General features: G+C 37.8%; 1 protein-coding gene across 1 annotated transcript in view; it reads right to left on the bottom strand.

Annotated features, from left to right (window-relative positions):
- MACROD2 (mono-ADP ribosylhydrolase 2) overlaps nt 1–13,279 on the bottom strand; it is a gene marked incomplete at its 3' end in the record, with an annotated part of 1,984,281 nt that overhangs the window by 582,926 nt on the left and 1,388,076 nt on the right. Inside the window, 1 exon segment of the mRNA XM_079943661.1 lies at nt 10,592–10,622. Coding sequence (XP_079799787.1) covers nt 10,592–10,622 — 31 coding nt within the window.

The raw sequence follows: 13,279 nt of genomic DNA, 5'->3' as shown, positions 1-13,279 counted from the left end.
ATTTGTCAGGGATGGCTGTACAATGGAAATGGAGAAATGGATTGCCAATTACAGCTGGTCTTCTCCGACTGCTTGGCAGACGAGGGCCTTTCTGCAGGGCTGACAGCCCTAGGGCACAGTGGATTTAGCCTGAGAGGGAAGGAACCCATTCTCAACTGAGTTTTAAAGATGAGGAAGGGGTCAAGGTGACTCATTTTTGTATTTACTTGCTGACGTTTGTCCTGGCCTTCTTGGCAAGCGCCATGGGAGGGAAAGCCAGTCTGAGGTTTGCTTTTTATTCTGTCCATTTAAAAGGCTTTGTACTTCTGATTTCAGTCTTAGCAGCACAAGTGAAAGGTGTGAAAGAGTTCATTCCATACTTCACACTGAAAAAGCCCAAAGGGAAGTGTATCTCTGACTCCCTCTGAGATGTTTAAAACATGCTGATGGTGGGCAAATGGCAGGCATGCCATCATTTTTTTCCTCTTATTTCCAAAAGACAATATGCAATTGCACATTGATAACTATCACGAAATAACTTGCTACTTACCCCCTCATGGAAGAGATGAGCTTTTGCAATTTTAAAATTGTCCCAAAGGAAGAGGTCAGTAAATGAAGAAATGTCTTTAGCTGTCAAGCCCTGTGTGTCTCATAATCAGATTTGCTTTCAGATGGTGAATGAAATGGACACCATCACATTTTGCACTTGTAGAAAATCATTGCCAAACAGACATCAATACTTATAATTCTAAGAAATCTCATGGTCCCTCAGAAATACCTGAGCTACAACTTGTGAACGGCTGCACTATTAATTTATTCTCAAATTACATGACCTGCTCATTTGTGGGGACAGGAGTAGGTAAAATAGGTCTGCTTTAGTGGGAAAATCTCATTGTCATTATCTTGTAAAGAACAGCTGAAAAATGGACGCAATTATTCAATAACAAGAAGATTAACAAAGAAAATCTTATCCTAAAATTTTCCTAGCAGCTATATTAAAACTGTTTGAGATACAGATGCACACATATCACATTCTCTCATATCTATACACAAGAGCACACACACACATAACAGGTGATATATTTTCTATTATATATAACATATATGTATATACATATAAACAGATATATACACACACATAGAGAAAATATATAATACCTATGAGATATAAACAATAAGTAATAATAGAAAAGTATTAGCTTGCAATGATAGATTCTAAAGAAATTTAAAAGCTACGGATTATTTGTGAAAGAAATGGGCAATAATTAATTAGATGCTCATTTAAAGTCATGGATATCCCCAAAATCATTTTTTAAAGAAAAAATTCATATTTTTCTTTAAACCAGTACACATACATAGGTACAAACATGTAATTATGCTTTAAAATATATACTACTTCTCATCCAGTACCTTAAGCATATAAGGGCTTTAGTATAGATATATGCATACAGATATATGCATTTGTTTATACACATATGTATATGTGTATACATACATATATGATATATAGTGCATAGCATATGCTATACAGTAAATATGTATGTATAAATAAATATACTGTATATAATATATATGCATATATATGTGTATATATGTATGATATTTATGTATGTACACAAACATATATGTAAATAAATGGTTTAACATACATATGTCTGTTTGTTGAAAATGTGACCAGCTCACCAGAAGAAAATCTGGGAGAACTTCTAAAAATAATCTGGAAGTGGGAAGGCCTTCCTAAGTTGGAAACCATGAAGACAAAGACTGATAAAGTTGATTACATTTATAGGCTTATATATTCAGTGAATATTTTTTTTGAAAATGCACAAGAAATTCAGCAATGGTTGCCTCTCAAGAGTGATACTGGCAGTTTCAGGTGGGAAGAGATTTTTTTAAACTTTATGACCTTTTATACTGCTTTATTGTTTTTTGCCATATGCATACATTATTTTAATGATAAAAGCACACCTTTAAAAAATGTCCCTCCATCTCTTTTTCTCTTTGGTAATGTTAGGCCATATCAGTGTTCAGATGCTCTAGCCACATTTTTTCACTAGTCCTCTAAAGTCTGGGGTGGTGATCATGACTCTCTCGTCAGTTATTAGTCAAAGCAAAGTGGGGACCTGTGTGATTCATTTCAGTGTCATGGGTATTCATTCACTATCCACACTAGACATTAAGGGGACAGGGCTGCCAGCTGGTAACTCAGAGTCTAAACACTAGTGAATCGCTAGGTTTGGAAGTGGGGATGAAAAAATGAATAAGTGCTTCTAATGACTGGCTTGATAGAAAAATCCTGAGGTACAGCGATCTGTCACTAGGCACTTTGCTTATCCACTCTGAGTCATGCAACAGTCTTAGGGATGGTCCTCTAAGAGGAAAGATGACCACTGGCAGGAACATTACCCTAGGATAGCTGCAAGAGGATCAACGCAAACACCAAATCCTGGCTCTTTATAATAAAAGAGAAAGACTTATTTGCATGTACTATAAGAAAGGAAGAAAAAAATTCCTAGAATGAAATATAAAGACTCTAACTTATTATGTTGTCTGTGTTCAAAACCTGTTGTTTCCTGTTTGATATTTTTGGAACATATAATTCATATTCTCAATGAGAAAATACTATACATTTTAATTCTGTTGTCTGGACAAGACTCAAAGTGATTTGATCTATAACAAATATAGAGCACAGAGAATATTTTTAATAGGAAATTGTTACATTCATTTAACAGGAATTTATTCTTGAACATTCATCGGACACTGTGCTGGGAGCTGGGGACTTAGGCGTGAGCAAAACCAGATACTAACACTGATAAAATAAAACCCCAGTAAACGTATGCTGCAGTTGTAATGAGTGTTGTGAAAGAGAACCATATAGGTGTTACAGAAACAAACTATAATTGATTCCTCCAAGGATTTCTATGGAAACGGACAAGAATTAGAAATGTAACAAATGATACAATTATTTATTCATTCTCAATATACTGATTTTAGTTTCCACTGATGTGTCTGCAAATTTTGCAAGAAGTATAGTACAAAAAATGTAAACACAATTGACGTAAGATCTAAATGTCTAAATATACTGGCTGACAACTAATAATAGGTCACTGTACTGATGCCTGAAGAATGCCATACTTCCAAATTTTTCAGGATTCAGGATTATAAAGGCATTTTAATAAAGCAGATACTATAAAAATCACCAACTATTCTTGCCAAATAGAGACTATCATTTTTCAAAAATATTTACTGATTCTGTGTAGAATCAAAGTGCTCCAGAATTAAATTACCTATGAGTGACCTGTTTGATTTAATTTGACTTTCTTTCCCCCTTGAGCAATGATATCTAGAAGGCCATCATAATTCAATGCCCTCTTCTTGCTACATAAAAGAATCATAGTCAGACACGTGGAATACAAGGCACACTAAATTTCCAATCTCCTTTGTAGTTAGGTTGGTCATGAGACCAATTTCCCTCCAATGAAAGGGAGATGAAAGTGATAAGTGCTACCCTGAGTCCAGGGACCATCAGATAGGATGTGTGCCCATCCTACGTGTTTCTTTCATTAGAAATGAGAAAGGTAACCATATGAGAACAATGCCTTATGAAAGGCAGAACGACTCCTTAACACCACCGCAGATTAATGTTGCCTTGAATGATAGAGTGGAACAAATCCTTCCCAAGCAGAATGCTCACTTTGGAACTATTTGCACAGAAAGAAATCAACATCTATATACACTAAGCCACTCTGTTTTGGAGCCTCTTTGTTACAGCAGCTTAGCTTTACCCTAGCTAATATAGTCTCTTTCAAATGCATTTCAAGATGTTTTCTTAAAAATAGAATCATTGACTACAAAGGATTTGACATGAAAATCATTGTCCTAAAGAGCTAAACATACTTGATTTCTCTAAGAGCTTTCAGAATTATTTTTGATTTCCTTTCTAAAGAGAGCTGAGCTATGTTTATTTAAAGTCACCCTTTAGATACAAGTATGGATAAGGAGCAAATAAAAAGGAGTGTCATTCAAGACTGGATGAGAAAAATGAGCGAGCGCATGGAAATTATTCCACTGATCAGATGGAAAGTGTGGTCCATTCTTAGGAAGTTCTTTAGGGAGAGCATTCCATTACTGCTCCCAGTTTTCAACGTGGCTGAAAGATATTCCTAGGGTTCCTGTTAAATGGATAGGCTTTGTAACTTACTGAAGTGGTTTTCCTATTTCCTTAAAAGACTTACTGCTTTGATACTTCTATAAGAAAAGCCATTTTTAAAATGTAACATAATAATATATGGCAGCTTCTGAGGATGGGGTGACTTGGAATTCATTTCTGCATTCTAGTCCTAAGACAAATTTTTACCTTGACACAGTTGCAAAGAGGTAGACATGCAGACCTCAGAAACAGTAATAAAGTTGTAATCTTTATTACTTTTTAAAACACTTAATCTTTTAATGAAGTCCTAAAATTGTTCAATTTGAACAGAACACCAGGGAGAATGACACTGGTTTCTGCAGTACCAGAAGGCTAGGTTTCCAGGATTTTCATTTCTTTTGGCAGATCCCCTGGGGGAATCCTGCCCGTGGGTCTCACTGTCATTTTTTTTTTTTTTGCGGTACGCGGGCCTCTCACTGTCGTGGCCTCTCCCGTTGCGGAGCACAGGCTCCGGACGCGCAGGCTCAGCGGCCATGGCTCACGGGCCCAGCCGCTCCGCGGCATGTGGGATCCTCCCGGACCAGGGCACGAACCCGTGTCCCCTGCATCGGCAGGCGGACTCTCAACCACTGCGCCACCAGGGAAGCCCTCACTGTCATTTTTATGTAAGCTGAACTAGCATTTTTTGTTGCTAGGTGCTTGAAACTCTCTTCCAGCACAAAGGTAGTACTTTTGGTTTCTTAGTTTGATGCATTTTTATTATTAAAGACTCATGTAGTTTAGAGAGAGTAAAAGGGGAGTTTGTACCACATTTTGTGGGATGAATGTATCAATGTGTACATGTGTGACTGAATTTGCTAGAACTGTCTATTCAAATGGTAAGCACTCAGAGGATTAGAAACAATAGCTATAATTTCATTGTCTGTTAAACTCTTTCTCCAGTGCTTCATAAGGATCAGTTCATAAAATATTATTCAAATGTGATACAATTAAGATGGGTTTGTCCCCCGCACTGTATTTTCCCAAAGGGAAGTAAGGTATGCTGATGCTAATGTTACTACCCTTTGAGGGCCAGCAATTAACTCAAGGATTGCCAAGAACAATAACACTTCCTACAGCGGGAATAATGTTCCCAGGACAAAAAAACACAGGATGTCATAGAAGGGAATTTATGAGAGAAAAAAGAGTCACCATTAGACCACCTGAAAGGAAGTTTTCAAAGCAAATGGAAATATCAAAGGGAAGAGAAGAAAGCCAGAGGGAGGAGGGGAGCTTTCAGGGGGATGAAAGGGAGGGGCACACATTTTTGTCAATTTTGCTCTGGTTTCCAAATGCATTACATAAGATAACTCTTCCAGCAAGCCCAGAATTGCACAGCCATGGTTGTCACACCCTCTGAAACCTGTCAGCATTTAAACCTGACAGAGGGCATGCCCTTAGCATTGCCATTGCAGAACGCTTTGGTTTTTTTCCAAGTCATGTCTGTGAATTTAGACATATGTAGTGATAAAAATATTTGCCAAGTATATATAAGGTTAACAAAACATCATGTAGATCTCCTTTTTTTTTACCAGTTAGAAGCAGAAGAGCGAACTTGAATGCAAATGAGGGAGGATTCAATTAGAAAGTTGTGTTCTGGCAGCATTTCATGGAAAGCAGAGGGAGACCGGGTGATCTGATAGAAACAGGCCTTCCACGTTGATAACAGAAATCTAATGAATAAATATGGGAGCTGTTTTCACTAAGTTATGCTGCACTTAAATTTTTCCCACAGATTTCCAGCCAATAACTCAATGTCTGAAATTCCTTCCTCTCTAAAAACACCATCTTGTACCTGGAAAGGAAGATTGAAGTTTTTTTTTTTTTTTTCCTCCAGAAAGAATATTTTCTCAATTACTCAAGGGATACACTTTTCCACCTGGACTTCATTTCTGTTAACTATATCGACTCTCATAAAATAGACGAAAATTCTTTTTGCTGTTCACTTCTCAGTAAAAATTCCACTGCTATGCATCATGTCTAGCCTCTTGTGTTAAACTTATTAGCACCAGAGTATCCAAGTTGGGCTCAAAGGGCAGAAGGCACACGCAAGACCTGAAATGTTCATCAGGGAAGTTCAGATCTATCCCTCTGAGTCCGGTTTCGTGGCCAAATCAAACCTTTAATTGGGATCTGGGAGTTTAAAGACCCCGTAAGCCTCATCTGGATCTCTTTTTCCAAAAGTAACACAGGCCTTGCTTTGGTATTTTACCAAATGTGGCTTTTCAACCTGAGTGTAAGCAGGCGGTCTGGTGCCCTGTGGAACCATCCGGGAAACATTACATTGGGGCAGCAACAGCGGTGGCTGAAAATCAGACTGGAAAATTCTGGCTCCTCGTCCAGGGAAACTTGAGAGCGGGCGGGGCCTGCTCCCATTGTATTTCTCCCTGAAATCGGGCTGAGTCACACGGCAGATATTTTTCAGTCTGTGTTCTGCAAAAAGGCACAGATGGTTTTGTCTCCAAAAGGCTAGGATTAAGGAGAGGCTGGGAGAGTAACTGGTTTCCGCCATGGTCTCCAGTGTCCCGGAAATACCGTTGTGCTCGGATCCTTGCAGACGTGCTTGGAGTATGGTGATGATTCCACAAAATGGAAATGCTTACTGTTGACATTGCCCTGGTATGAGATCATCTTGGTAATTAAATAACCCAAACCCCTTCCAAAGATGGCTCTACCATAGTCAAAATTTTTGTTCTGATAGAAGAATTAGAGTTACATTGAGTTTTGGGGACATAAATCTAAAAGTGAAGGTCAATCCAAAGCAAAGAGGTATCTGAGAAATTACAGCAGATGGGGAGGGGGCTGGGACTAGGACATGTCAGGAAAAGTCGGGATAGGGCCTCAGAGCAACCTCCCTGAGAGACCATCATCCCATGGGCTATGATAAATAACAAAGCGTTTTGTTTTGTTTTGTTTAAGTGAAGTAGAGTGCTGTATTTATCTTGGTTTTCTTTTTTAAGAAAACTTTATTGGAGTATAGTTGATTTACAATGTTGTGTTAGTTTCAGATGTACAGTAAAGTGAATCAGTTATACATATACCCAAAGAAGACATACAGATACGGTATTGGTATTCTAAATGAACAAATTCTTGAGTTTTCATTTCCCCTTGTGAAGGTGGGCACTGCCATGCTTACAGATATCATTCCTAGTTTGAGAATGTTTTTTAGAAGCACATTTGTTTTTCCTAAAATAGAGATGTTTGCCCACTAAGAAAATACTAACCAGGTAGCTTTCTCTGCCTGTTATCTTGCCAATCAACAATTCTGCTTCTTGTATCATCAGTTAGGCAACAATTGGGGTTATAATCATTATTGTCGTCATCAAACAGCAATTATTTCCTGAGCTTCTCCGGGAGACACAATGCTAGATGGTGGGTGTGCGTAGAACATGCACAAGTGAATCCCTGCTCATGAAAAAAGCTCCAGATTGGCTATGAACACAGGATATATTTAAAAAAAAAAATCTATGGAACAATATGAAGAGGCAGTTGTTAATTGTCTAGATTACAAATGCTGAAAGAGTTCAAAAGATGTAATGACCGTCAAGATTTGGCATATTCAAGGAAGACTTCTCAGAGATCAAGCTTCAACCTATATACGTGTGTGTGGTGTGTTTTTGTTTGGGGATTGGGGTAGAGAATAGTGGTGGTGATGGTGTGTGTGAGTGTGGTGCTTGTGGGTGTGTTATAAGGAAGGGGCACAGAATTGGACCTGGGAAGGCACATGCCAGGTTCTGAGACTCATCAGCTCATTTGTGTGTAAGAGAAAATGTGTCCACAATGGGTGGATGTCAAGAAATTTCTCAAACTATATTCTGGAGAAAACACTAGTCCTGAGAAAGTTTGAGAGAAGAATAATTTCTATGGACAATTAACCCTAGGAAATACTACAAAGCAAATTCCCCCTTTTCAAGATGCAAAGGCAAAGGTACATATAAAATTCTTGGCACAGCAACTCACATCCTCAGGAAGAGATTCTTTTTCCCCTCTTCACAAATTTTGAAAGCGCTGGTTTAGGGAGATACATAAATTGCCTATTGTTCAGCATAGAAAGAGTCTACAAGTAACAGAATATGATCAAAGGCCCCTGAGCAGATGCAAAACATGCACCAAGCGTTAGTTTAGAAAAATTCATGTAGTGAGGTTTAGAATATGGAATAAGAAGGCAAGGCCTGGAACCAGGAGACTGCTCTGAATATTGGCTCATAACACACCAAGCATGACTTACAAAGTGTTGGGAGTATTATTTGCCTGCTTTTAATTTTTTTTTTCTTTTTAGCTGTGGACCACTTTCTTCAAATAAAGTATTCTTTCAAATGCCAATAAGTAAAGATAAAAGTAAAATTGATCTAGATAATAGAGGAGGCAGAACTAAGTTCTGAATAAGAGCAAGAAAACAACTGATCCATAAAATATGAGTACTTAGGAGAGAATCAAGGGCTGATCAGAAAGCTATAGTTTCATAAGGGACATATGGCATAATTTTCAAGTTGCAAAATGCTAAATAGTTCATAAAGAGACCTGGAGTAATGTAAACATTATTAAAGATCTCATGGAGCTAAAAATAATTCTAGGTCTCAAGCACAGGTGCATCTAACCAAAGACAACATGGCACCTGACTTTGCAGGTATCAGCCTCACTTTGAAATTTACTCACAAACTAGAGGGGAAGAGAGATGAGTAGCCAGGACTTGAAAACTAAATTCTTTGACCTAGCTTTGTGAAAACTGACTGAGCTCATGTGGTGGAAACCCTCCAAGGCTGTGACATGACTCCCTATCAGTGCCTTTCTCAACAGTCTTCAATATTCCCCTCCCACCCAACACAATGCTGTACTGACCTGGTTATTATACACTGAGCCATGTTACTGTAAGGAGGAATCCCGGTCCTTCAGGGATTGAAATTAACCAAGGGCCACTTTAGTTTTGATTTAGTTTCTACTATGCTCTCTCAGCCTTCCATTTTAGTGTCCCTCCTCAACTTCCTTTACTTTTCTATTTCCTTTTCCTGCCATTTCCCCCTTTCTTAATGCATTGTGTTAAATTCAGCTTCTGTAAGTCTTTGTACATTGCCACAGGATTCTCAGAGACACAATGGACATCGACAATATGACACAGGATTGGTTTTGGCACTTGGGTTTTTGCTCGTTTTTTTATCAAGGAAAATCAAGATTGTCATGAGAGAACATTTTCAAAAATCAGAACCATCTCTGTGGTGGACTCTGATTTGCTTTTAGACAAGGTGAAATGAAGATCTGGGCGCCTGACCAAGTAAAACTTTGCATGTAATACTTCCTTTAAGCAAATATATAAGTAAGAGTTATAACTGGGTATCTGTGAGGCAGAAAGAGTGGCCATGATGCGGATAGTGGTGCAGATGGTCCAGCTTAGCCCACCAGCCCAGTGTCCGATGTGTTTCCACAAAGACAGGCTATAGTGGAATCCAGAGAGAAAAAAGCACGCCTTAAATTTTTAAATAATGTCACCAAATCTTTCCCCATTTAATTTGATTCAGGCCTCCATTTTCCACTTTATTCTCACTAAAACCTTCAAAAAAAAATACCACATTAAGAGGAAATAAGTCTCCTACCTTTGATATCACTTCAGCTATCCTTCCCCTATAGTGATGAAGTTAAATAATTTTTAACATTTGTGCATATTTTATTTTTCATCTAAGAGTCTCCATGTGAGAAGTCTGAGCTCAGAAATGCTGTAATCTATTTTGCTTGATCAGAAAACCCTAAAACGAAAAACTCTGTTTTACCTGAATGTGTAAAACAGATTTATTAACGGCCTGAGATAAAAAGCATAGGGATATGTCATTGTAGGTAGAAGAATATTTAGAGAGCTTTAGTCTAGTGAAAACAAGTAATGATAAAAACATTTTGCTTCCATCTGTGAGTGAAGCAGCCACTACTTAAAACAATCTATCAATACCAGAAAAAAAAATTGCATCTTATTAAAAGTATTTGTTTTTATTGTCACATATTTGGTTTTTTTAATTTAAATATACAGACATATACATGTGTGCATTCTAACACTTCTATTATTTTGTAATTCACAACAAAATAATGGTAATGTTAGGTTTTATATGCATTATGATTCATCTAACAGAAAAACCTGACTTTATTAAAGAAAATACTATTAGAGGTCAGATCCTACTAGAGCAAAATTTTCACCTAACAAAAGACGTTAAGCCACAGTGCATCTAATCATTGCACATGGTATGCAATACAACTAAATTCAACAACACAAAATATCCAAATAGCCTCTCGAGATTCCTCAATGGGATTTGACCTGCATTTTGAGTCTCTTTAAATCACAGCAAACTATATCCATCAGAGAACCTCTTATTTTTCCTGTTAACCTTGATTTTAACAACAAAATAAAGAAATATAAACATTACCAAAAGATAGATCACTTACCATAAATGCCTGTTGAGATGCAGGGAAATGCCTGTGAATAAAACACAAAAATAACGATAAATTTTAAAGGCACGATTCTGCTCGAACCTGACAGCATCTATTTCAACATCTGTTTTGCTTGATAATGGGATGCCCTCTACCCACATACTCTGAGCTCTCAACCCCACTCAGCTGGAATAGGAGACATCCTGGAAATGGCATATTTGATTAACTGAAAAATTTTCTTTACCAGCAATTAGGCCAGCTCACAAAACCCAACGGTTAAATTTACAGGAATCTTGGGAACGAACTGTTAAACAATTATTAAGAAATTAAATCACATAAACCTTCAATGAGCTAAGTCATATCTAAAACAAATAGCCATCATCGCTTCCTTGTGCCGCATGTTACTATTACCTCTGCTTTTAAGGTGACTATGTCTGTCATACGTGTCTGGTGGAAATACTACATACCAGTATGCTACTGGGCATCCTGTCTCAGCTCTGTGTTAAGTGACATCGTGTTGGTGATGTAAAATCTGAAAATATCAATCAACGTTCATGGTGCACTATACATGTGGGTCAACTGAAACCAGAAGTTGGCTATGGATACAAAATTTTGATAAAATTTAACAAAAGGATTCTGTAAGAATCAACTGGCTAAACAGAATTTCTAATAGAGGGTATTGTATAGTCTATTTTTTTTTTTTTTTTTTTTCACGTTACGCGGGCCTCGCACTGTTGTGGCCTCTCCCATTGCAGACGCGCAGGCCCAGTGGCCATGGCCCATGGGCCCAGCCGCTCCACGGCACGCGGGATCCTCCCGGACCGGGGCACGAACCCACGTCCCCTGCATCGGCAGGCGGACTCTCAACCACTGTGCCACCAGGGAAGCCCCTATAGTCTATTCTTATATTTAAGTTGTGTGCTATACATTCTTTGTATCACTAAAATTTAAAAATAAACTTACAGACATGCACACTCATTTTTTTGAGTCATTTTTTAAACATTTGCTGGCAAACCACTGCTTATGCCATATGCTATGGATTGAATGTTTGTGTCCACCCAAATGTATATGCTGAAACTCTAATGTGATGGTATTTGGAGGTGAGATGTTTGGGAGTTAATTAGGTTATGAGGGTTGAGCCCCCATGACGGGATTAGAATTCTTAGAAGAGGAAGATAGCTAGCACGCTCTGCTGTCCACTAAGTGAAGTACAATGAGAAGACAGCCATCTGCAAACCAGGAAGTGTGCTCTCACCAAACACCAGATCTGCTGGCACCTTGATCTTTGACCTCTCAACCATGAGAAACGAATGTTTGTTGTTTAAGCCACCCAGCAATTTGTTATAGCAGCCCAAATTGACTAAGACACTGTATGTTACTCAGCAATATTTAAAGAATTTGATGAAAAGAGTGAATGAACAAATGTAAATAGAGTTAAGTCAAAATTGAGCTTTCTAACAATAGAAAGGGATCTGAGTATGACAATGTCCTCTGCCAATGTACCTTTGCATAAATTTGATCAAGTTGTTTTCATCTTTGGATTTTCCCATGAAAATGCAGATAACATTTACCATATAGAAGTATGCTGTGGGAATTAATGACAGAATTTTTTTTAAAAGGACTGATATTGTACTAGAAATTCAAAATACTGCATCTGCTATTGACCATAATAACTAACATTATGATTGGGCTCAACTATAATGAAATGTTTAAGCCTTCTTTATTTATATCTTTGGGTTAAATGTGTACTACATTTTATTTTCCTTAACATTTTTATAGAATATATGTTTATTCCCTTTACTTGGACGTTCTACTTAAAAAGTCAAAATTTACATGATTTTGTTTTAGACAGAGTAATAATTGACTCTGTTAAGCTTACCTATATGTCTGTGAAATGAGAGATTTTTTTTTTTTCTGTTCCTTCACTAGTAAATACTACTGTTTCTAATGAGAAAATAGGACAGTTTCTGGAATGGAGTAGGGGTTATTTTTTAAGTGAATTAATGAGTTAATTCTTTGATTCCTTACATTCTTGAGGTGCCAATAAGTTCTGAAGAATGTTTCTGAATAACTCAATCCATCCAATGACATAGAAACATGAAGAGATAGTATGGAACAAATTCTTCTGGAAATATTGTAGTCTTTTTACAGGCATTCACCAAGATTATCTACAGACTGCACTCTGCCTGTGGAAAGTAACTGCATGCTTACTAACAGTAAGGGTCAGAAGTTCAGGAATGACCTGCTTAGAAATACAAATTAGAGAGGATTCAGAGTCATCCCTGTAATTTGTCCCATGCTCACTCATGTTCCATTGTGCCTTTTTTTTTTTTTAACATCTTTATCGGAGTATAATTGCTTTACAATGGTGTGTTAGTTTCTGCTTTATAACAAAGTGAACCAGCTATACATATACATATGTTCCCATATCTCTTCCCTCTTGCGTCTCCCTCCCTCCCACCCTCCCTATCCCACCCCTCTAGGTGGTCACAAACCACCTAGCTGATCTCCCTGTGCTAGGCGTCATTGTGTCTTTTAAATGAGGTAGAAAGACGTGAGTTAATAGCTGGTGCCCCAGGAATTCCATGGAAGCAAACTGAACACGTGAACATCATCTATCTTGTGCTCCGGGTAGACAAAGAGAAAAGTTTGAGAACACCTGCATCAAGCCATCAAGTGGAAACTAGAAGATACTAGAATGTT

Source organism: Stenella coeruleoalba (genome assembly GCF_951394435.1).
Source record: "Stenella coeruleoalba genome assembly, chromosome: 15".
NCBI classification, from domain to species: Eukaryota; Metazoa; Chordata; class Mammalia; order Artiodactyla; family Delphinidae; genus Stenella; species Stenella coeruleoalba.
The sequence above is the reverse complement of the archived record's forward strand: the minus strand, read 5'-3'. Positions and strand labels throughout refer to the sequence as shown.